This window comes from Dermacentor albipictus, chromosome 1 (genome assembly GCF_038994185.2).
Source record: "Dermacentor albipictus isolate Rhodes 1998 colony chromosome 1, USDA_Dalb.pri_finalv2, whole genome shotgun sequence".
Lineage (NCBI taxonomy): Eukaryota > Metazoa > Arthropoda > Arachnida > Ixodida > Ixodidae > Dermacentor > Dermacentor albipictus.
This window is the reverse complement of record NC_091821.1, coordinates 80,221,743-80,248,241: the sequence shown is the minus strand read 5'-3', so window position 1 is coordinate 80,248,241 and position 26,499 is coordinate 80,221,743. Positions and strand designations below refer to the sequence as shown.

General features: G+C 45.6%; 1 protein-coding gene across 2 annotated transcripts in view; it reads right to left on the bottom strand.

Annotated features, from left to right (window-relative positions):
- LOC135915097 (frequenin-2-like) overlaps positions 1 to 26,499 on the bottom strand; it is a 305,612-nt gene that overhangs the window by 24,822 nt on the left and 254,291 nt on the right. For both annotated transcript variants that reach the window (XM_065448094.1, XM_065448093.1), the window contains exon 4: positions 24,325 to 24,414. In XM_065448094.1, coding sequence (XP_065304166.1) covers positions 24,325 to 24,414 — 90 coding nt within the window. The remainder of the gene's footprint in view (positions 1 to 24,324; positions 24,415 to 26,499) is intronic.

Genomic DNA, 26,499 nt, shown 5'->3' with positions numbered 1-26,499 from the left:
GAAGAAGACCAATCTCGCAGCAGAAAGCCTTGGCTATAGCGGTTCAGATTGTGTGTACGTTAACGAACACTTGTGCCCACTGCTGAAAAAATTGCTGGGAATGGCAGTGGCACGAAAAAGGGAGCAGAAGTGGAAATTTGTGTGGACGCAAAATGGGCACATTCTGGCCAAGAAAAATGAGTCGTCGGCGATTGTGTGGACATATTTGGTCACTGTTTATGTGCCAGGTGCGTGCAGCTCTACGATCGCAAAAAAAGATCCCTCAAACTCCTCCGATGCTGGAGGGAATCGAACCCACGGGATACTGGTTCCCCAAGGACATCTGCCGGATGCTTTAGCAAGCTGCGCCCCAAAGCATTGTGTATGTGCCACTTTTCAACGAACCTCTCACCAACGTGGCTCACTGTGTATGTACCGCTTAGTGTGCGGCAACGTGGGAACAAAACCAGCGCTCGCATTCGCTGCCGCGCCACGAATATCGTGTCGGACTCCATGCGGGAACTTTTCGGCAGTGCCACTAGATGGCGCAGCGTGTCCAGAACGAAGCGCGAGAGAGGAGCCTGGTTACCGCATGACGCGTTTCGCAGCGCTCGCACGCGCCAGCACGCTATGCACTTCGGAGGCCACACGCAGGCTTCGCGGTTCGGCGCTAGATGGCACCGAGTGTTTTTAGGGAAGCGCAAAAAGAGGAGTCTCGCTGCAGTACACGCCCCACACATAACTCGTTTCGACGGTGGCAGTACGTTGTGTCACTCTACTGATTCAATGCTAACGCATTACCATCGACAATCATAGTGAGATAGGTTATGCCATAATTTTTCACTTTCTTCCTTTCGTCCTTCTTTTCTTTGTTTGCTTCTTTCTTTCTCACTTTCTTTTGAGGCCGACTTTGTACTCCTGCGAGAATCTTTATCTGTCGAAGAGTCCTTTCTCTGACGCTGGGCATCAACGTTGCGTGAAGTCATCCAGCGTATTCTTTCTTGTCCCTTGTCGCCCACCTCTTTTCACTGCTTTGCTGGGAAAACCGAGAATGTATCACAGACGCTACGACCTGCTTCCTCAGGGATGTTTGGTGAACCGAAACAAGCGCGCGTGGCGTCATGTTGCCTGCGCTCGCGTTTACTTTTTATTTACCCTGCTGGATAATGTACCGCTTTGTGGGTACCCTGGTTACAGTGTACTAGAATATGAGGGTATGCTCACTGCGCACCGCCGGCAACGGAGAGAGATAAAGCCGCTGATGTCAACTTTGAAAGAGAGCTATACATTCATATTGACGTTACGAGGCCGGGTGTGCCACAGAGAAAGTGCATATTGCCTACACATACAAAGAAGAGACGTCGAAAACACGCACAGCGAGCACCGCGGCGTTGGAGCGCAAACAGAAAGGGCGCGAACGCGGTCATTGACGCTACATGGACCTCGACGGTACGACGCTACTCTTCTTTGCATGTGTAGCAATATAAGCTTTCCTTGTGTATGTATAGCTCCATTTCCAAGTTGACATCGGCGGCTTCACGTGCCCGGTGCCGCTGAGCCCACTACCCTTATATTCTAGTACACTGTACCCTGGTCATGGCTGCTCCGAGTACAGCTGCACACGAGTTGCGCTTTGCCTGCACCTATGATGCCACACCGCACAGAGCCTGGCCACGAAGCACTCATCATCCCAGGGGAGTCGATTCAAACGTTTTCAACGTTGCCCACGAATCCACGGTGTTTCATGCGTTGCGCTGAGCTGCATCTTGTCCGTTACGCCAGGGTCGTGCTTTTCGTAATTAGCTATGATATATCGCACCGCGTTCCCGAAGCAAACTTTCTCGGAAGCGCCGGCCGATTTGCGCCACTGTTGCGAATATATGGCGCATCTTTAATAAGAGAGAAAATTACTTTATGGTGCACGCAAATGCAAGGAAAGTCCACAGCATCATCAACAGCCGTGCTTTGTAATAATTTCGCATATTCGACCCTCTTTTTTTTATCTAGGTTGCAACTAATGGGTAATCTGGGCGATAACACCGGCCTGCTAGCAAATGGTGAGCAATAAAACAATCCCAATAAAATACGACCTTATGTTAAGTGTGCATAAGTTTTCCGTATGTTTAATATAACCGGCTTGCGGATCTGTGCTTATTAGCAATGCACCACTGGCATGCAGCGCCGCAACGTGCCTAGGGAGGTGCGTATAAGGTGGGGTACTGATAAACTGGGGGTGAAGTAATGAAAGGCTAAACGCACGGCCAGCGCTAGCCTGCCCGTTTGGCAGCGCATGCTCAGAAGCAATAGACAAGGTTTCTCTATAACTACTGTAATTCCCCGCTAAAGAGCGCAAACGCACGCTGCAGCATAGTTGTTTTTTATATAGCCGTATACAGGAACACTAGTGCATCCCAATGCCCCCATGCTCTTGAAGGTCGACGGAACTGTACTACGAGCTTGAGGTGTTTTCCTGTAAAGCGTGCTTTGCTGCTGACGGACGCTTGCTGGGGAAAAGTGCCCTTACCAGTTGCACAGTCCCGTTTGTCAGAAGTGGATGTTGTGCCCTGTAACGTAAAACTATTCCAATATGTTTCTATTCCAATCTCCTGTCGCCAAATTTGCGTAACCACCAACGCAAGCACCGGGCGGTCACCCGCAGGGTTGTCTGAGCAGACCAATCAAACGCTCTCCTCGTTCATAGGAGGTCACTTTTGTTTGCCTGAAAAACGAATAACATTGCCTACACTGAGCGGCTTGTCGTATCTAATTGGCTGACAAGAGGCGAGGAGAACGCTCAAGTGGAGAAGGATTCGATGGGGCCGAGCCACTGCACTGAAAGTCGATAACTGGATGAAGAGGGTGGTGCCGGCGTTTACGACTGGTCGGCTTTCCCTTACTTGGTGGCTGGTCGAAAATCGCAGCGGCATGCAACGGAAGCTCAAGAACGACGCTAAAACGGACCCTCAGCAAAGAAGAGTTGGCAGAATGTGGGGGTAAACGTGCCAAAAGTGCTCGAAAAAGTTACACGGCCACGCAAGAAGTTTTATTATACGCTAATACACCCATGCTCACCGGCAGGTGCGAGTAGCCAGCGTATGAGCGATCGGCGGCAGCCATCTTCTATTCCTTTAGGAACGGGGCAGCCTGCAACTATTCCGAAGAAAATTCCGTTTTGTTCGGCATATTAATGCATCTTTATCGCGTACACGTCACTTTGACGCGGTGAGTTCTTGCGGTTTTGTGACGTCGCGTGACAGGCAGGTGAAGTGGGTGCAGCCCGAAAACTTATTACCAATAGCCCAGGGCTAATGGCGAAAAGGGGTCGAATCAGAAATAACTTTTTTTTTTCTTTTTTCTGTCCAATCATGCACAATCAGTGTCTACATATCATATCAGATGGGGAGGTATCGTGGTTTTCGTGACGTCGCGTGACAGACAGGTGAAGTGGGGGTGGTCGAAAAAGTTTTTGACCAATCGTGGAGGGCTGATAGCAGAATTGGAATAGAAAAGTTTGCAATAGTTTTACGTTATAGCGCCCCTACTTCCACCTCTGAGCTTGTTTCGCGCTACCTGCAAGTATTCTTTTTTAGTGTGAGATCATTGTATGCCCCATCATGGGGAAAATCCGGCATCCGTCTGGCGTTAGCATCCGATGGTATCAAAACCCACGTGACCAAGTGATGAGGTCAGTTTCCCGGCGCCGGACCCGCTGCAGCTTGCATTGCCCACACCTGTAAAAATTGAATTTGTCCAATTCGAAAATTGAGGCGACCCACGTTCAAAACCGACCTGGCCCACTCACAAAATTGACTTTGCCCGATTCGGAAATAGAGTTGACCCCCGTTCAAAACAGACCTGTCCCAGTCCAAAAATTGACTTGGCCCACCCCCAAAATTGACTTTGCGCAATTCGAGCACATGACCAAGTGAAAAGTATCGCGCGGAAGAGTCATACTGATTTCGCATTCAGTGCACGTAAGGAGGCTCAAGTATGTCTAACTTTTTTTCTGGCCCTCTATACGTACAAGCGTCTCTACAACGAACCTTCAAACGATGAACTATTCTAGCCCATCATAAAGTGGATCGGCGCATCACAGAGTATCGAAGTTGTTTTATGGGCCGTATCGGGCAAGGCAGAGAGAAAAAAAAATAATCTCTGCTTCGACCAGCGTTGAACTTGTTAAATATTTTTACACGTATTTCGTCCACAAAACTCTCTGTGATTATTGTCCTTAATCAAGTCACAAGAATCCAGGTGGCTATGTGGTGGCAAAAACTCAGAACTTTTCCAGAATAATGAGGTGTTCTAAGACTTTTTTCTTACAAGCTGTAGGGATGAATTATCCGGGAATATAAAATTTTGCGCGAAATCCACGCATTGTGAACTTTGGGCGCCGACCGGTCGAAACTACACCACTATGGCATTGTTATGAGGCTGACACTGGCATCTATGCCATGTGGCGATGTAGCAGCAGCCCGCTTCTTACGCGCTTAGACGTCGTTTGCAGTGAAGTACGAAGAGACGCATCGAGATTCCTTTCTCTCTCTCTCTCTTTCTTTTTTTAACCAGTCTGGCGGTTAGTACGGTTACGCTGAACACCACACATCTGCTGACACTAAGAAAAAAATCTGCAACGACTGGCTGCCGTAAAATATCAAAGGTAGGGCGCTTTGACGGTATCACTTGTACGTATTACTACAGCATATATTTTGACTGACTGATTGTTAATGAGATTAGCAAGTCCAAGCTACAAACGGATTAGGAGAGACGCCATGACGGAGGACTCCGCAAATCATTTTGACAACCAAGTGGTCCTTGAAGTGCATCCAAAGCGTGGTACAAGGATGCCATTGCACTCGGGTCTCATAGAAATACTGCCGCTGTGGCTGGGAATCAAACTCGCAACCTTGTTCTCAGCATGGCTACTGATCAACGGCGAACGATTATAGCGTATTTTACAGCCACTGTGGCTGGTGCTGCGGAAAAGCGTTCGCGCTTAAAGCGAGGTGTGATCGGTCGAATACGCGTGCACATCTTGAACGAAAGCACGAAAGGGACGGCATTGACGGAGCGGGAAGGCTAAACAGGCAAGACGAGCGTAAAAACGTGCCAAATTCCAAATAACAAACAGACGGGGCCAAGTTTAGGGCAGTTCCTGCCATTGCGTGCATGAAAAAAAAAGTTCCTGCCATCGCGTGCATGAAAAAAAAAATATGACAAGAAGGTGACGCTGCGGCAGTGAATGTTATATGAAAAAAGAAGAAAAAAAGGAGAAAACATATCATCTCTGACTTCCAACATTCCTTACCGGCACGTGCACGCAAGCTCCCTGCATAGATGGGCTCTAGACAAAACTCACGCCTACGAAAAATTGTTTTAAGGAAAGCAGGCGGCGCGCACCATTCCCGTTGTTGCCCACTTCCCCTTTCTCAGAACGCCCCGAATTCCCTACTCGGGCTCCGCTTTAACGAGTTCTGCTATAACACACCTTTATTCTCTCCCTTTTTTAAAATCATTTAAATGTCTTCATTTTTTTATTTTTTATTTTAAATATTTCGCAAGATGTATATTTGGAAGCCGCACACTGCATTGACGGGTGTCTCCATATCAGTGAAAGCTATGCGGTGAAAAAAAAGAAAACAGACTTCTTTCTTATTTTTTCAAAAAGGGGGTGACAAAAGTAAAAGGCTCACGGTCTCAGAGCAGCGAGAGGTTAATCTTCAGCATAAAAGCAAGAGAAAAAAAACCTTCTGCAAGGTATCGCCATTGTCCTCGTGCTCATTTTTTGCCTTCCTTTTTTTCTTCCAGCGAACCATTTCAGGTCGCAAAATTGCCCGTCGCTCATCCTCCACGTACGCCTGCAAAAGCTTAGAAAAATCAACGCGAAAACAAAGAGTACAAGAAAGAACAACGACGCAAGGAATGAAATCGAGTTACAAGCGTCCTCGGTGCGCGAATTCTCAGTCCACGCTTTGTTTTTGCTTTCCTATTGCATTCAGGAGAATAGCCAGGCGGAAGAAGAACTTAAAAATGTAAAATTAGAATCCCATTTCGTTGCCATTTTAGCATACGTACATGTAGCGATAACATTGAAGCCCGCCGCAAATCTGAGAACGAGATGTGCATCCCTACCTGTGCTGTGCTCGTAAAACTAATCGCTTCAACATTTTTTTTCTTTTTCTGAGCTATAGTTTGTTTGTTATCAATCACGCTCACGGTACACTTTTTTTAATTGTAATTCTGGAGTCTGTAGCTGCACTAAGCGCTACAGAAAGATCACAGAGGAAGTAAATTTTTGAAGTGATCGTAATAATAATATTCACACTCGCATTCGCACCTTTAGTATGGGGTGCAGTAACGGGTACTTCATATCATGAAAACAAGCAAAGTGTCATAAAAGTTGACAGTCACTTTAGCGCACGCTGACGAGGATGAAGGCGAAAGCCTGCCGCGCTAAGGAGACATTCAATAAATTACTTGACATTCTCATTAGAATGCGTTGTTGCTTCCTATTACTTGTTTTCTCACAACAGAGATCGTGGGTTCGATTGCCTTAATTTACTTGACCTTAATTAAAACCAAAGGTCATGGGTTTGCCCATCAATGGTGGCACCATCAATTTCGGTGCCACTAAATTTTGTTTCTACCAAAGGTCGATGGGTCGACTTCTATCATAGGTCGTGGATTAGAGTGCCTTAATTAACTCTATCATAATTAACTGTGCCTTAATTAACTTCACATTACTTAACACCAAAGGACGTGGCGTCGACTCCCACCAAAGGCCATCACTTCGACTCCCAGAAATTTTGTGCCATTTAATTTTGGTGCCATAACGCCGGTGGGGCAATTTTTTGATAATGCTGGACATCAAATTTTTCGACCTATGCGCCACTTAAGGCTTTCGCCTTAAAAGACTATACACAGCGTGGGGCCATGGTGCCCTGACAGATTCACGAGATTATGCGACAGAGGTGATACATGCGACCAACCCCCTCACCTCACCTTTATTTTTCTAACTGCGTTTGAATACCAGGTTGTTAATTGAAAACGCGAAGGTGTTGTTAACAATCAGAAAAAGTTTAAACACTCCTTACACATTAATTTTCACCGAGGAAAGAGCTAGAGCAACAGATTATCTCGTGAAAGTGCTTGTTTGTAACCCGCGTTTATGCATGCAGAGTACAACTGTTTTTCTTCGCGCGTTAAATATAGGAGAAATTAACTGTGGCAATCTACAGGCGGCGCGAGCTCTAGTTAGAAATTGGAAAGCAATGTGTATAGCAGCATGCTCATAAATAAAAATTCCATCTCTCATGTCACCTTCACCAGATGGCAAAACTAATGTCGCAGGAATGAAGGGGTAAGTAGAGAAAAACGAAACACGTTCGTACATCTACGGACCGCGATCAGCACTGTCACTAGTGTGCGCCGTACGAAGAGTCGAGCAACGGGCGGCCACAAGGACATCAAAAAGAAGAGGCAGCCTTGCAGATTACAACCTGTTTTTCATTTAATGATTCGTCGCTTACATTATTTTGGTGATACGGAACGACCGTTGAGTGCTTCTCCTTCAAATCGTAGTGTGGAGCTACACGTGAGAGAGAGAGAGAGGCCGATAAACGCACGACAGCGCTGTTCTCCAACTGTATGCTTTGGACAAGAAGAAACTGCCTGCATCTTTGTTGTATCAAGGTATACATTTTATACACTTTTCAGGCAAGAAAGCCGGTCTAATATGTTTTGCGGCCTTCGGATAGCTCACCTGTGGATATCACTGTTGCTTACTCGGATACACTGCAACTCCAAAAAAAAAATTCACTTTCTTGAAGCTGGGAAAACTTGTGAGCCTTCACTTTGTTCCACAACGTGCTTTGTAAATCTTGTCAATACCTGATAATCGTAATATTTTTCATATGATAAAAACGATAATGCTCAATCTTGTTGCCGTGGATGAACTCCTTTCCAGAGTGGGACATTAAAGACAAAGGACAAACGTTGTCAGCCTGTTTTTTCAGATCAAACTTCAGACGTAAGATTACATTGCCTTTTTTTGAAGAGAAAGGGCTCTGCAAAAATGAAACGCGAGTGGCGGTGCCGCCTCTTGAGATAACCGGCCTCTTGCATCACGGATCGTGACGCCGCAGCAACGGTTGCGCCACCTTTTCAAGGCAGTACTTCGGACAGACAAGGAAAACCCTTTTTAGTGCGCAAAACGTTAAAGACTGGAAAATGGCGACAGGACAGAGCGTACACTAACAACCAAGTTTATTACTCTGATGGCGGGAATATAAGTACTGTCGTAGGGGTAGGTGTAAGTGGGAGAAAGAAGGGGACAGAGGGCAAATAGAAGCGACCCTTTTTCACAGATGAACTAAGTGCGTAGATGCTTGTCCAAAAACACGCATCGTCTCAAGAGATAGTGACACTCATCATCTAGTAAGTTAGCAGACGGCGCCCTCACACATCTCTTTCCTCCTGCCTCCCGAATAAGAAAGGCTTCATGAAATTCAAAACAGTCTGAACTTGAGCTGGTTGCTACGGCTTCATTACCGGGAAAGAGCGCCGGTCCCATCTATCCTTTCGGTCTCGTTTTTTTTTCTTTTTTTTTTGCGCTGTTACCCCGTCATGAAGTCATACAAAGAAGCTCAAGTTCAGACGATTTTGAAGAATATTTATTCTACACCGAGCACTGTTTCTGCTTGTGTCCTCTTCGAACCCAGCGCCTGTCCTGTCTATCTTTCTTGTCTCGTTTTTTCGCGCTGTTTCCTCTTATGAATTCATGAATTTCGCGTGCTCTTTTGTCCCTGTATTAGGCCACAACTTGGCAATCGTCAAATCTAGGGCTGCACTTGCACTTGAAACATGGACTTGATAAGTGGCTACCTATAACAGACCCGCGCATCAAACCTACCTGGCCGATGTAGCACCACACGGTGAAGAAATACGGCGTAATGTTTCACCAACCAGCCGAAGCAGCTTCCTTTTAAACTGCATAGGTATGTGTTTGCTGCCTCAAGGAGTGTGATAAATTGTGACGTCTTGTGGCAGGTGTGTGCCGCCCCAACGACTGGCAGCAATTCTTCATTATTTTATAATACTGCTTCTCTTTAAAGAGGGATAAATAAAGTTTTTCATCATCCCATTCGAAAATAGATTAAATAATGCTTGCAAACGCTCGCAATGTACTTTCTGCCGGCAAATGACAGTAGATGACAGTAGAATGACGTCATGCCACGAAGAAAATGCCGTAACGTGCAGGATATAGCCCAAAAATTAAAAAAAAATATTGAAGGACCTTGGTTCAGCTAATGTAACATACATGTATATGCATTTTTCGTATTTTGCAGTTACCGCTGCATTGTTCTTGTTGAAATTTTGCTGGAAGATCGTAGTTTGAAGTTGTGACGGTTCACTTTTTGCAACAATGAATAGAGTGAATGCCAAACGCATGGCACACGGCGTGCCTAACCGTCGCGTTTGTCTACATTAACAGACTCGTCCGTCGGGTGTGTGCGACGGGATTATGCGCTGAATGTGCAAATCCTACTCCCCTCTTTACGACGCTCAACCTCTCTAGGCGAAGGAGTGGATTCTTTTCCGTGGCGCCCTTTGTGGGTTGCGTCGACGTACCCTGACAAAGCCCTCCACCAGGGGGCAGCAGAGAACGAGGATGCCCGGATGGTGGAAGGTATAATAAAGCCCGATCGTATCTTCTCTGCCCTTGCGTGTAGGTGGACGCACGCTGAACGCTTTCATATATTTTTTTTTTCTTCGAGCGCACCTCTCACCCATCACGATGTATTAAACTTCTGTTATTTGTTTTTACATCTCGTCTTGCCTGCCGAACCCTCTCCGATGGTCAGCCTGGTTCTAACTCCAAGGAGATTCACAAAACCCCGTCCCCTTAACAGAGTTTACGTCGTTCAGTGCAACACTTGCCATAGTTGATTACCTGGTTTTTAAGAAAAAGCGCAACGTTGCCTTCGCTTATGGGGATGCGAGCTGCTGCCACGACGGCGCAAGCATGAAGTTGTGTCACCACCTGCCGGCAGCTACAGAAAGCAGCCTGTCAGGGAGGTTTACCACGTGTTGTCCGCTCCTCCGAAACACGCAGTGGCCCTACCTGACCGGTTGCTCTACATTCATCAGTACATAAAAAAATAAGTTTGTAGGTTTTAGAGCACGTGAGCGGAGTTTCATGCCTGCACTTTGGCTGCGTACGTTTAATACTGATGTTGCACAGGTAACGCCTTCTGAATTTGCTGACGTGATTTTGCATCGCACTCACTGGCACTGCTGCTAAGAAAACCATGTTAGATTATCAGTTCTCTTCTGACAATGTGGATAATGATTGCGCAGCAGAAAGGATCTGAGAAAAAAAATCGCTTAGCTTGCTCTAGAAAACGTCTTCACAACTGTTGTAGAATCTATTTTCTGAGTTTTACCAGGAAAAAAAAATGACTCAGCAAAAGATCCCTATCTCTCTTTCTTTAAGGCACCGCTTTCTGAACTGTAATAAACATAAGCGAGAAAAAGGCGCGAAAGACGAGGCTGAAGACATGCGGAGCTCCCGTGGCTCCGGAAACTTAATTATTGAACGTCATCTGTCGGACATTCAGTGTGAATGAAATCACGGCTGCAATAAATATTTAATGCCTGCGGGCGTCTCATATTCCTGACAGGGTCGTTATTGCTTTTAGAAATATAGTGTGCAGCTTTATGCTGGCACACCAGGAGTAACGACAACGCCAGACATACGTATCGTTTTTCGCGCCTTTATGTGCGAGCATTAATTACGGCATGACTTGAGCGCCTCAAGTAAAGGAATGCTACAGTTTCGCTATCTACCTTTGATTGTTTTACCCTGACGGTTTGCTGCCCGCTTCCGGTGTTGGTTTGAGGCAGATTCATCCAAGGACATCCTATTTGTCTTCTTTTTTTCTTTTTTAAAGAAGACCGTGGCTGTGAACAGCTGCTGGTTCACATTTCATTCTTTTCATTCGTTGCTTCCGATGCCTGGAATGTTATCTTGTTGGCAAAGCAACCTTGACAAGTTTGTTCATTTTTTTTATTCTCTCTGGCGCGACAACAGAGCCGGTAAACGGAAGGCTGTATGCAAGATCGATACGGGCGAAACGGCGCAAAAAGACTGCGGTAAATCGAAACTGCATGCACGTTCTTCCTTGAATGTGGACGTCGCCTTTCGCGTCCTGGCGCAATCTTTTTCCGAGAAAACAGGTTTGAGGATGTCCGTTTTCTTTTTTAGTTTTCTCGTTGGACGGTAATTTCATTCTCGCCTCATATCGCACAGGCTCGATACGTAACCCAAGAGTTCTCTCAAACCAAACAGCATAAACGGTTGCTCAAAGAGATGTACGCTAGTACAAGCACAATTTTCTACCTTCGTTTTCCTCAATTCGGGCTATACGAGATACATCCTCCGGCTCGGTATGAAATACGAATTCTCTTCATTTCTGCAAAAAGTGAAGGAGTTCTCATTCATGTTTTAGTTCTCTAATGTTGTCGTCAGATTTCTGCAGATGGTTCCGCTTCATATTTAAAAACCATTTGAGCGCAAAACAAACAGGGACGAAGAAAAGGAGTAACGCAAGGACGAGGTGCTCGTCCTTGTGTTGCTCCTTTCCGTAGCCCCTGTTTGTTTTGCGCTCAAAGTGTTTTTAAAATGGAGTCTGTTCCAACTAGGCCGACTCGAAGTTATGCTTTGGTTCCGCTTGCCTCATTTTTTTTCTTCTGCTGGGTGTCTTTTTATTCAAGTATGCAACGCGATTGCCACAACGACTTAGCGAGTATTGCATGCAAATAAGCCGCTCATAAGCTCTGCTCGCACTTTATACAATGTAGTAGCGTGCAGACAGGCGCCCGTGCGCGACGAAAGTTGTCTAGACGAAAATCTTCCGCACCTGCGCCCGTTTTCAACCGGTACGCTTCACAGAGCTTCTTCTAACGGGATTGAAAACGGGTATCTTCCATTTCGTCGCATGCTGTCGTTTTACCAGGTGCTACAGAAGTATAGCACATGCAAATAGAACTGTTTGAATCCGAGGACGTCGGATGTACGAGGGTCAGTCAAATGGAACCCGAATGTTTTTTTTTGTTTTTTTAATTATGTATTATACGCACGCAGCGCAAAGCTGTATTACCTTAAGACAGAATTTCCCTCACGCTTATTGCAAGTTTTCCAGCGTTTTCTATTGCCGCAGACAATAATTCGTTTGGGAGTGTGCGCAACCACTCGTGCTTCACGTGGCGTACCTCTTCATCAGAACAAACCTTCTTGCCACCCAGGCCTTCATTTAGCAGTCGGAACATATGGAAGTCGCTCGGGGAATGGTATGGTGAGTGTGGGGGATGCGCAAGACACCATACTTCGGGTCTGTTATTTTCACAACTGTTGCACGGGCCGTTGGGGCCGTGCATTGTCATGTTACAAGAGAACACTTGAAGACAGCAATCCAAGGTGTTCCGATTTGATTGCAGGCCGAAGAGGCCGAATATGATTCTTTAGGAGGTCAGAGTATGATTCACTAGTGGTAGTGGTCGCGCGCGACATGTAGTGCTCCAAGCTGACGCCTTTTTTTTTTATTGAAGTGAATGTTAGGAGAGGTTGGCGCCTTTATGGTGGCACCGGCTACTCCTTGTCACTTGGCAAACGAAACAAATTTGCGTACAAAGGAAGAATAGCGACACAAAATATAACACTCAGTAGAAGACCGGATCAATAAAAAATATACAGTTCAGCAGTACATGAGTCGCAAAGTTCTGTGCACTAGTTCTGTCCACGTACGCATATATAAAGCCAGATGTTTTGAACAGCCAAAACACACAACACATGTAATACACTGCAAGTACAGAACAGAAATATACATGTTGCGTAAAAGATGCGATCACCCCATAACCCAATTATGAACCACGATCAACGTTTATGTAACTCGTTAACGTATTCGGATCATATGATACCTAATATTTTCCCAAAATGTTGGTCTCCTCTAAAAACTTTTTCAGAGCAAGAAGTGCTCTTTTTTGAAGGCCCGCAGTTGGCCATGGGCCAAGTATCTTTTTAAGAGTGAATGGTCTTCTGTCTAATATAAACAAATTAGCATGCAGTACCATCTTGGTGTATCGTATTTCGTGCATTCGAGAAGAAGATGATGCACATCTTCGTCTGGATGGCCACAAGAACACTGCGGGCTAGAGACACGTTTTATCCTGTACAAGAAGTGCTTCGTAAATGCAGTACCAAGACGCAGCCGGTGTACCAATGTTTCAAATTTTCTGTTGTCTCTTTGAGTTTCCGGCATTGATAAGTTTATACACGGGTCTATAGAGTATAACTCCGAGTTTTTAGTTTGCTGGTCAAACCAGGTAGTTTCGCTGAGGCGACAAGAAAGCTGTCTCAGGATCACAGGGACTTCACTACGCAATAGGGGAAGATTGGTTGTCTCTGCGTTATTGTGCGCTCGATTCGCAGCTGCATCCGCTGCAGTATTACCAGTAATATTGCAGTGCCCAGGTATCCACTGAAATGCAATTACGTGGTTCATTGCGCTTGCTTTTGTAAGTTCTCTGAGTGTCTCATACAATAGCGAAGTGTTCAAGGAATTTTTCTTATTGTTCTGCAGTAATGTGAGAGCGGCTTGCGAATCGCTAAAGATAACCTATTTTTGCGAATGTTTTTCTGACGTTATGAAACGCAAAGCACACAGGATTGCAAATAGTTCTGCCATGGCGGTAGATGTCTCCCGGGATAATTTAAATGTTTGCTCTAGCGCTAAATGTGGAATGACGAATGCTGAAGTCGAGCAATTTTTATGACACGAACGTGGATGTACTGGGGATATAATGAGTAAATTTAGAAGAGCGCCAGTTGCTGTGCGGCTACTATGAACATGTCTCTCTTTGTTATAATCCCGTGAACCAATAATCCTATTTTAGGGCATGTTAACATCCAGGGAGGGTAATTAACATCCACTTTTTCGACCCAAAAGAGGGTCAGCATGGCCTTCCCGGATGATGGCTGTGTTTCTGACCCGGACGAAGAGCACCGGCTATGGACGTCACACCGGTTGCGAATTTGTGACTCCATTCGTAGATTTTCCGCTGGGACACACATGCATCACCATACTGGACCTTCATCCTGCAATAAATTTTGATAGGCTTCACACCTTCACTATGCAGAAACCGAATAACTGGACGCTGTTCCTCCCTGATGCAATTTGCAAGCGGGGCGGCCATTCTTATACTGTTCCTGTGCCGATGTCTTTGCACGTGCGATATGCTGCCGCCTAGTGGACAGCCGGCGCACTGTTAGGGACTTATCTGCCAGCGTACAGGCTAATGGCGTCATCTTTCGCTCTTTTGTTACACATGTGCGGTTTTCATTTCACTGACCCATACAAGCTTGCGCAGATGACACTAGATGTCGACGGAAACCGACACTTTTGGAGTAGCGTGCAGGCCATTCGATGCATTGACAAAAGGACCGGATGGTCTTAGAAATGGGGTGGTCTGGCCCCTCATAATGTTTGATTAGGGAGAGTACAGAGGAAGGAGAGGCTTAATACACCATTTATTGGCGACCAATAGTATATGGGAGGCGCAGCGTTCTCAACAATCCGTACTGAAAAACCACGGTTGCGGCTATTTTTGACAATGCTATTTCTTAGCGTGCATAAGCTATAAGCTAGATGTACGTTAAAATGGCGTACGTAAGCCACAGAAACATGATAACGTACATACTACGCGCAGTGAGGAGAACGCAGATTCTTTACGCACACGTAAGACATTCACGTTTGCTCGCGTACGCTATTCTAAAATTCCTTGCTGGTCCCCCTTATTAGCGCGACGGCACAAGTTGTGAAAGGCGATGCATGGCGTTAGCGCTGCGAACCTCGGTATGCCGCTTACCACCGCCATTATATTAGCGGACAACATTCTATGGCGAAAAAACAGGGGCGGAGCTTCCTTGCGCCTGTTATTGGGTTTATAGCCCGGCAGAGTTTGATGGGGGAGCGGTTCTTTGCAGGACGTTCCAGCCGTCGGGCCTCTTCCTTTTTCTCGCGCCGCGCACAAATCAAGATGCCAGTGAAAGTAAACAATGCGTCATTATTTAGTATTATGGCGCCTCTATGTCAGCGCCGCCCCCCGCCACATTCTGTCGGAACTGTTCGAGCGGCCGTACGTGCGCGTGCATTGGTCAGTGCAGCGCGGTCGTGTCGCCTCGCGTTTGTTGTTTCAACGATGCTGCGCACGCGTTCTCAAAGTTGACTTTTTGGACTCGCGATGTGAGAGGAAAAGTGCTTGACAATCTTATCGCTGAAAATACTCCGTCATTCCCGTTTTCTGCGCACCTTTGTACACCAGCTGAATGGAAAAAAACGACACCCATGTCTTACATTTCGCCGCCACCCACAGCGTAGCGAAAAGCCGAGAGCAACCTTGTTCATCTAAGTCATGATGTCTAAATTTGTGTCTTGGTGAGAAACGGTCCTCGGGAAATTTTCTGATGCACTAGGCGCTTGCCGTATAAATCATTTAATCGAGGTGGTGAGAAGCCTGCTCAAACTCGATCTGTAATTTCCAACAATCCCGTGCACTGGGCATCCAAATCTCAAGAAAATGTTCTTCGGGAGCTTTGTCTTGTTCCGGCTCAGCATTTATACTCACACTGATTGTGCCAGTTAGATGTAACGAGGGAGATGGAATATGGAAGTAAACAAGCAGCAAGTGTAAACTTGAACTGATCTATTTTGATGTTTATAACAAGCGCATAAACTTGAGCTTTGCATTGTCATTGCTGACGAGTTTGTGTGCATGACCTCCTGTAGTCATTCTGGAAATGCATTGAAAGTGGATACGCCTTGCGATCTTGATCACCGCTACAGTTCGTATATTGCAATATATAAGCCGTAAAATAATTATTAAGTTAATTAGTGATTTTTAATTAACGGAATGTATGTTCTGATTTCCCGTGCAAGTAATGTCCGCCTATACGAGTAATCCATGTTAATGACTAAAATTATGCCATCGGCAACAGTCGACTTTTACAGATTCCGGAAAACTTAGAAGAGATCACCCCGTATATTATGGGAATAAATATTCCCTTTCCTTTGGTGACATGTGTAACTATGTTTCTCTTTCTCAAATTGCAGTGATCACCATAAGAGTTGATTCATAACAGAACTAAAGCAAATGTGTCTTTCTGCAAAACTTTTAGGCCCTACAATTACAGTGGTTTCGCTTTTCACTTAATAAAGAGAATAAATTCTGTGGTTTTATTTATCATTACGTGTTGTCAGGGACTTGGAAATAATTTTGACTACCTGGGTTTTTTTAACGTTCACATAAGTGCACGAGGGTTTTCGCATTTTGCCCCCGCATGAAATTCGGCAGCCACGGCCGCGATCGAAACTGCGACCTCGAGCTTTTTTAATACGCAGCTAATGTCTCGTTGCTGATGCCAGACTAGTTCACGCCAGACGCGTGATTGTTATCGTTCTTATATTTCACAGGCACGACTTGTACCTTCACAAACACACATTACCTTCCGCTATTGGTAACCCTGCCTTATTTATTCACCTCGTTCTGTGCTATATCTTTCGACGGCATGACGCAGCTAAAGTTCTACGGTCATATGTTGCATCAGTCTTTTTGAAGGAGAACCTCTAAAACATTTAATGTACACCATATGCATTAACTTTGTGCTTGAAACAAATTTGATAGTATAAGCGAAAGCGCGGCAAAAGCGACTAGTTATCTGCTGGACTCGAAACTTATTCTAAGGTTGCGGTACTGTGTGTTCAACCTTCATCTCTAGGGTGAGATGTAAATATTTCAATCCACGTAATCGTACAAACTGTCAAAATTAGAATTTTTTTGCACAGTCAGCGAGCCCAGAACCTAAATTCCCACTGTCCGTCGCAGCGCGCCTTTACCTGTTCCGACACAATACGGCGGTGAAATCAGACGCGTGACAAAGACAAAGACGCGTGAAGGAACCAAGAGACTGGCTGAGGCCCACGCCAGCTGGAACGTCCTGCAAAGAACCGCCCCCGTTTGACAGCGCTTCCTGTTTCTTCGAACAGATACTGAATCAGCGTAGCTTAGACGTGCCACGGTTTCGAACCTTCCCGAACACGGAAGAGAAAAGCCAAAAATGCAGTCAAATTTAACACTTAGTGCCGTAACTTGTCTAATTTCGCTGTTGTAAATAACATGTTTATGTTATCTCTTAGCCAGCTTAAGCTAACACGCATGCAATTTCAGAAGGGCTATTACTTGTACGCATTTTGCTTGCCTTCATCGCCGTCTAAAATTGTATGCGGCAATGGCGAGATTTAGCGTTACGTGATACGTGATACGTTCCCGTGACAACAGGGGGAAGGCGGGAGATTCAAATTCAACATGATGAGCAAAACGAGTACAAAAGCGGGAGCCAACGTTTCGACAAGTGCACTTGTATTTTCCAAGGCGACATATGCTTTCCTTGGCACAGTATATATAAACGGGCATCTATTCAGGTTGTCCCACATAACTTGAGCCAATGTTTTAAACACGAAAGGCACTGCGGACGCGAGTTGAACCCACTGCATAATGTTGGCACTGGCCTCTTGTTACTCAGGCTATCTTTGTTTTTATTTTAACCTTAACTGAAGTATTAGTTATGTTTATTTAATTAACTTAATCAATCAATACGCCAAGTTGTAAAGCACCTTGAGAAACCTCTAAGGTAAATTGTTTCAACACGATGTATCTCACGTGGTCCTTTTTTCCGCGTTCCAAAGAAAGACCGCGAAATATGAAAAAATACCACATGACGGGGCGCCTGCGCACTGGTATTGTGCTGCTCTCAAGCGTGCGATGATTGAACAAGGTCGGCTGCAGCGAGACTGGCCCGCAAGAGGGCGTTATACCTGGTTTAGGTGTAGCTTCTAAGTGTAACGACGACAGAAATACGGAAAGAGAAACAACATATTCGCTGGAAAAGAAAAAGGAAACCGAAAAGCTGGTGGAACAGGGAGATACCAGAAGCGATCGCCGAACGACAGAAAGCATCCCAAGAGCACGGGCAGGTAAAGAAGGCGCAGTTGCCGCAGGATGAAGTAACCTGTAAATGGGAAATGCACCGGGAGAAGAAGTCAATGGTTCAAATACTGGTGCAAGCAAAATTAAAAAGTGAAAATGAACGTTGGTTGCCAGGAATACGCGCGAAAAAGAAGGCCGCACCTAGAATATTTTGGAACCACATAAAAGTATTAGGCAGGAAGTCAACAACAATACAACAACATATTCCAGACGAAGATGAAAACAGACTGGAAGGAGAAGCGGCAATAAATTACATCCAAAAAATAACAGCCGAATCTTTCCAAGGCAATGACGAGGTTGTATTTGAAGAAAAAAAGAGCATGAAAGAGACCCAAGTGGAAAAGGAGCTGGGGCTGACAAATTTCAACTGGAAGAAAGCCGAAGGGAAAATTCCTAAGCGCAGAGCCACGGTGCTAGACGAGGTTCCCGTTAGGCTGATTAATGAACTGGGACCAAAAAGTAAGGAAGCTCTGTTGAAAGCCGTGGAAGATACTTTAAAAGATAGGCGAATACCAGACAGTTGGCGATAAAGTAGAATGAATTTAATTTATAAAGGTAAAGGGCAGAAAGATAGAATTCACTCGCTTAGACCGTTGATCATTACATCGGTAATATACAGGATAGCAGTGCAGGCAATCAAATTAAAGCTTCAAGCATGGGCAGAGAATAATGGCATTTTGGGAAAACTTCAGAAAGGCTTCAGAACAGGTAAGCGTTTAGATGATAACTTATTTGTTCTTACTCAGTGTATTGAAACATCAAAAGTAGAAAACAGACCGTTATATGTGGCCTTTTTAGACATTGCAGGAGTCTATGACAACGTAGACCGCAACATTTTGTGGCATATTCTGGAAGGGAAAGCCTTAAGTGACGATTGTCTACAAATTTTGAGGGAGATTTGCCTAGAAAATACCGTTTGCGTTGAATGGGAAAGGATGAGGAGCGAGGAGAAAGTTCATATCAACAAGGGACTGAAGCAGGGGTGCCCTTTATCCCCGCTGCTGTTTATGATGTACATGGTGAGGATGGAGAGGGCGCTAGAAGGAAGTAATATCGGCTTTAATCTCTCATACAAACAGGCGGGCACAGTAGTAGAGCAGCAGCTTCCAGGTTTATTTTATGCGGATGACATTGTGTTGCTAGCTAACAAGCAAAGTGATTTGCAACGTCTGGCTAATATCTGTGGACAGGAAGGCAACAATTTAGGTTTGAAATTTAGTGTTAGAAAATCAGGTGTTATGGTATTCAATGAAAAATGAAAACAGCTGAACAGACAGTGGCGATACAGGGCCAGGAAATACCTCGGGTAACAGAATATCCATATACCTTGGTATCCATATCCTTGGTTTATCCATATGCCTTGGTATATGGATAAACGAAGGCAGTAGATATATGGAAACACAGGAAAAAACAATAACAGTGCAGGGGAACGTAAATGCAGCCATAATGAAGCACAGAGCGCTATGGGTATACGATAGGTACGAGGTCATCCGAGGTATGTGGAAATGTGTAATGGTTCCAGGACTTACTTTTTTGAAATGCGGTTGTTTGCTTTAAATCAGGGGTACAATCAGGACTCGATGGCAATCAAAAGTGAGTGGGTCGCTTCGCACTGGGCGCGCACGGGAAGACTACGAATGAAGCTGTGCAGGGTGATATGGACTGGACTAGTTTTGAAGTGAGGGAAGCTCGCAGTAAAATTGAGTATGCAGAACGACTGAGGAATATGGCAGAAAGTAAATGGGCTGGGAGAGTGTTGAGGTATCTGTGCAGGAAATACATTGATTCACAGTGGAGGAAGAGAACTAGGAAGCTTACCAGCAAGTATGCGGCCTGTAGGGTGGGCAACACAGCAACAAAGAACGTCAAGCGGAAAGTCAGAGAGGCTGAAATAATCTCATGGGTGGCGGCAATGGAAAAGAAACCTGCCATGACTAACTACTTAAGAGGAAGAAACGAAATCACGAAAGAAACAATTTATGATAACTCAAAGGGAAGCTCATTACTTGTCGAAGCGAGATCGGGATGCCTTAGAACACGCAGCGATAAAGCTAGATATAAGAAGGAAGAAGAAGCATGTGCTTGCTGTGGTAAAGATATATATAGGGAAACTATGCAGCATGTTTTATTAGATTGTGAAGACGTCTACCCAGCAGTCTATTTAGGCACCACTGGCCTCCTTGAAGCCCTTGGGGTTCAGCGAGAGCAGTGGAAAAGCAAATATGTCCGCAATAGGGATTACTAAGAGGCGATTGGAGGATTGGTGGAAGAAAAGTAGGGAAACGACAAAAAACATGAGACGTACAAAAGCACAGTTAGCAATAGGCGATCAGAAAATTTGGTTGTGGGTGTTCATCGCGTGTTTTTTTTTTATTGTTTAACCTAGGTAGGACATTAGGCAGTATAATAGCAAGAGCTTGGTGGCGCAACCCACCACCTCGTTTCAAAGGAGACGCTCTTAACATCCATCCATCTGTATCTGGGCATGCGGCTTTTATTGCATGACGGCGCAAATGCATGCTGCTGGCCGAGCGTTGCCGAACCGATAAAGCGTCTAAGGCCACGAAAAAGAAAAGACGAAAGCAGCTTTTTGATTCTTCTTGAAAGAAGGAAATGGCGAAGCACGTGGCAACGATGGAAGGCGATGACGGCTGCTACAATTCAACTTTTGTACACAAATGGCCTTGTAGTAGTTTTCGAATTGAACGATGTTGCTACAACTTTCAACCTTAGGGCTCGAATAACAGCGGATAGATCAGACGTGGACAAAGCTAACTAATGATAAACTAAACATTGGCTATGTTCAAGGAACATTACGCATGTCTTCTTCAGATGATGTATCTTCGCACTGGCCCCGTCTGCTGTCCTTCTCACACTTACTGTCTACCAGACGTTCTTTCTTGGTCTCGCACCCCGCACGTGCGCATAGCATCGTGGTCGCAGCATCAGGTGGCCGCGTCTGGCTTCACACTTGTGCACCGTGACCGGCGCGTCAGTCCCTGAGGAAGTGCGCCCACAGGCTGTTTCAGCTTACCGGATGTAGATGATACCTTATGTACCTCATTAGAACCAATCCCAGCGAACTGCAATATATCCAGTGCTCCTCAGGCGCCCGTATCCCTGCGTGTTCTCCACAGCTACGCTATTTGGCTGTGGCCAACGTTGAGCAGCAGATATGGCTTACTCCAATGAGGAACGAGCGGATATGGTTTTGGTCTAGGTGCGTCAAGTGGACATAGAAGGCGCGTAGTTGAGCTATTTCAACGCTGGTATCCAGGTACGCGTCCGAGCTCAATGACGATTGTGCGTGCATATGAAACGCTGAGACAGACTGGGACTTTTACGAAGAAACGACATAAATCTTCAATCCTTGGCGAGGACGTGGAGACAGATAGTCAGTCAAAGTTTTCTTCAGAAATTTTCTCCAGCTGGAGTGTCAACGTCTTCAGTGTGGAGAGTACTTAAGAGGCAACTCCATCCGTACCACGTGCAGCTGCGCCAGATGTTGGAGCCCCGCGATTTCCAAAATCGAAAGGACTTTGCCAACTGGATTTTGATCAAGACGGAAGAGGACCCTGGCTTTGTCAACAAAATACTGTGGACCAACGAAGCTACATTCTCACGTAATGTCCAAGTGAACATCCACAACACTCACTATTGGAGGAACAAAAACTCTCACTGGGTTTTGAAGACACGTCACCAATATCAGTGGTCGGTTAATGCGTGGTGTGGAATTTAGGGTGGCACTATCACTGGCCCCGAGTTTTTTGATAACACGCTTACAAGCGAAAGATAGGTCAACGACCTCCTTGATGGGGCGCTTGAGGATTTTCTTTGCGAAGTTCCATTGGCTAGGATTAATGATATTTGGTATCAGCATGATGGTGCTCCCGCTCACGGCAGCAGCAAAGCTTGCAAGTGGCTGCGTGAAGTATTCGCGCAGCGGCGGATTGGATGGCGTGGGCCCATTGCTTTGCCGGCATGGTCACCAGATTTAATTCTCCTCGATTTCTTTCTCTGGGGCTACGTCAAGGATCAAGTATGCCGGACACGAACCACAGTATCAGAGAACCTAAAAGAAAAAAGGCAAGTCTGCAACTCCATCCCTGATACCATGATCAAGAACGCCTCGGAAAATGTGCCTATGAAATGTCAAATGTACATTGCAGCAGATGGGGACCGCTTCGAACCCGCATTATAATTAAAGGGCGCTTATTGGAGTGAAGGTCACTGGGAAATTATTCCGGCCCTAACGCCGCCTGCCCACCCAACCCCATTACATTCTGTTGGCAGGCTGCCAGCTCTTTCCCATTTCAAGCATAAAAAAACAAAGCTATGCTCTTGTTCTCTTTCGTCTCATTAGACGCTTTATTGCTTCGGCACCGCTTGGCCAGCATTTGCGCCATCATGCGATAAAAGCCACATGCCCAGATACCTACACCAGGCATAACGCCCTGTTGCGGGCCAGTCTCGCTGCAGCCGACCTTGTTCATCCATCGCACGCTTGAGAGCAGCACAATAACAGTGCACAACCGCGCAGTCACGCGGTATTTTTTTTTATTTCGCGCGCTTTCTTTGGAACGCGGAAGAAAGGACCACGTGAGATACATCGTGTTGGAAACAATTTGTTGAGAGGCTTCACAAGGCGCTCTACAACTTTGCGAATTGATTAATTAAACTTACCTAATCTGTTAGTTAAGGGGGGAAAAATAGCCTGAGTAACTCGAGGCCAGTGCTAACATTATGTATTCGGTTCCACTCGCGTCCAGAGTGCCTGTAATTTTTAAACTTTGGTTGAAGTTATGTGGGACAACCTGTATATACTATGCCGAGGAAAGCATATGTCGCCTTGAAAAAGACAAGTCCACTTGTCAAAACGTTGGCCTCCGCTTTTACCTTGTTCTAGTTTTGCTCATCGTTCCCGTGGCAAGCGCAACGTTAGGCCACCTGCGCAAGCGCGTCGTCTACTGTAGCAGGTTGCCCTGATTGCGTAACAGAATTGCAGTGCCAAAACCATCCCAGACCATTCGCTTCAATCGGAATTCACCCTTACTACTTGCTCTACGCCACGACAAAAAAAAAAGAAAATGGCGAGACCAGCCATGATTTAGTTTAATCTCACGCTGAGGGCAAAGTATTAACAATGTTTCAACGCGGTAGCGTTAAGGGCACCCTGTGGCAGAAACTCCGGCGTCGGTGTCCCGCGTGCAGCGTCGACCATCTCCGCCAAAAATCATTCCCAACCACACATACCCGATCACTCTTCTATCATAAGTTGCTCATACCTTGTCTTTCCTTCTCTACAATGTCATTCCTCGTAATTTTGAGAATGACAGCCCCCAATTACAAATATAATAAAAAGAAACACTGACAGTACATATCTTTTATATTACATCTTTTCAGACGGAACTATTAAAATTGCGAAACAATAATAGGAGATCAGCCCACGCCAGAGGCCATTTTCCTACCAGAAAGCTCGCCCTTGTGCATAGCGTTCGCCGCCAGCGTTTCCCAGTAAACCTTACGGTTACATAAGCTGCCATTGCCGGGAAGCGTGAAAAGTTGTCGTGAATCTTTGAATATGTGCTATCGCGTTTCACTTTTAAAGGCGAATCTTAAGCGTCCTCCAAATGTTTAACATTGTGACTAGCATCATCTCCAACAAATCTCCTTCGCCGGTTCCCATTTCATGCGTACATCTACTCTCGATTACGGGAGAGCTGGTAATTTTTTTCTTAGCTTTATGACTCGGGCTGTTTATAATCTTTACAAATTCTTCAGTTAGAATGCCAAAATATAAAATGACTTGCTCCGCAGAGTGGCCATCAAGGTGGTGGTCCCTGTGATAGTGCACCACCATATGTTTAAAAGCTTGGTAAACTGTACAAAGACTGACTTTGACCCCTATTACAGAGCTTGATATTCTGTATGTAGATATTGTAAGCCTCGATATATGACTAGGCTGCTGCGAAGAGCTAGTAAGGCATCAGGCGTCAGTCGCAAACCATTAGCATAAGCACTAAAGCGTGAACGACCTTCTTCCAATTATCCTCCTGAAACCAAACACAGAAAAAGAAATATTGGGAGTAGGGAAGAAAGCAGTGTTATGCTGTGGGCAGGCGAAGTCATTTTTTAGTTAGGTTGCTTGTGTAATGAAGGTGTAACACAGCAGTTACTTCTAGATTTACTGATTTGTTTTCATGCTGGAAATGTTGTCAGCTTTCGTAGCTGAATGTCTCTTACCTTGTTCTCGTCGAAGACCCGGAAAATGAGCGAAGTAAACTTAGAAGGGTCTCCCTGGGGGAAGAAGAGCTTGTATATCCTCAGGAATCCCTGCGGAAGGAGGGCGGCGTGTCATTGTAAGCGACTCGAGACGAACGTCTCGCGAACTTTGGGTGGTCGAGAAAGAAGAATCACACGCCTGCTCTTTTCGCGAGGAAAGATCTAAAGATGAGGTCCTTAATTGCGATAGCGGCAGCATATGTCAAATCAAATAGGCAGCTTGTTGGAAGATCGGTTTAGCGAAAGCAAGTACTACACGTTTTGACAACTTGAGAACGGAGAGTCGACTGGCTTAATTAGAAAGTATAATTAGGTTTGCCGAGTGACTGTGGTGGCGCCCCTGTCGGGCAGCCCCCTAACTTCCAAGAAAGAGCAGAGGGCAATGACCCCCACGTGGACGCCAGGCGAGGTAGCTGAATGTCCCAGAAACTGGGGACAATGTATAGTGACTGGCGGTCGCTACAAGCTTATCAATTGAGCCTCGCTCACGTCAGTATACGGTATCTCTCGTGATGCTGTTTATTTAAATTAAATTGCGTGGTTTAACGTTCCGAAACTGCCCAGTGGGTTATGAGGGACGCCGTAGTGAACTCTGGATTACTTTCAACCATATGCGGTTCTTTAACGTTAATCCAATGCACGGTACGCGTGCGCTTTTACATTCCCCCTCCATCGCAAAGAGGCCGCCGCGGTGGGGATCGAGCCCATGACCTCATGCTCAACAGTGTAACCACATAGATACTGAAGCTCCGCGGCGGGTAGTGATATTGTTCGCTTGTGTAGTTTTTCTGTGGCGACCCCTAAGGGGCCTTGCATCGTCGCTGCCACATACTCGGGCCCAAGTAAGCGGTCACAGCAAAGTCATTTTCAGAAATGCTTGCTAGCCCCATATATGATCGCCGAGTTGCCCCGCACTGCGACGAGGTGATCGTGTCATTGATTACAGCATCACCGCCTCATGACCGTATCATCGATTACAGTGTATCATATCGATAAAGCAGCCGGCCACAGCAGGCTGCCGTATCCAGTGGCGGCTCGTCGCCCCATACCCTATCCTTTTTTCTGATTACCTTTACAATGGCATTCAGAAGCTATACCTTTAAAGCTAAACTCACGAGCCCGCGCTGATGCAGAGAGAAAGTGTGCGCTTATATAAGTAACCCAACTCCCCCCTTTCTCCTTTCCTCCTTCTTAAAGAACAATGTTTGCGAACCGAATCAACTTACTGGCCTCATTAGTAACTTTTACACCTGTCGCGTGGAAAGAACAATAATATTTGAAGTTACCGAATGTGTGAGCGCACTTGTGCAAGGTTAATATAGACTCGTGGCCCTGGGTCAGCGGATATATGGCGTCCTGCGCAATCGTGGGTTATATTTTCGGCAGATATGGCCGCATTCCAGTGACAATTGGAATGAAGAACAAACGCTTGCTCTTCGTATTTTATGCAAGTCGGTCGAAATTAATCCGGAGCCTCCCGCTAACATCGTCCACCCGTCCTCACTTTGCATCCTTGGGGCGTAAAACCCTGCAAGCTGTAACATTCATTTGGGACAAGTTTACGAGAAATTAGATGCTGCTATTGCTTTGAGCCTCGAAAACGAGAATAAATTTCAACGGAAAATTGCAAGTAAGGAGCAGACAGTCGACCGGAGTCCTATAAGATAGAAATGAAGGGCGCTTTCACCTTTTACACTGCGCGTTTTTGTAATACGCGAATGTAGAAATCGCCTTCTTTCAACGGACCACGCCGCGCAGATCAACATCCGTTTACTCATAATCACCTGTTACTGTACATGTAACATCAACGCGGACTAAACGTCCCAACAAATAATTGTTTTCTTCTTTATCTTCTAGAAAAATAAACTCTTACTTACTTTGCACATTGTGCTCGTTATGGATTCATTTCGAATTCATCGGAACGTCATGCATTTCATGTAAGCGGATGCGTTAGAGTTTATATGTGCTAAACCCCTTCTCGCGCAACTAGTGGACTGGTTGTACAATGGTGTTCAGCCAGGTTGAACGGCTTCAGTAATTTGTAATCGAGAGCAAGAGTGACTCCAATTTGAATTCACTCCGCTGAACAAAAAAGTATCATTTTCTCCTGAAGGCAGCGTTTATGCTACTTTTTTC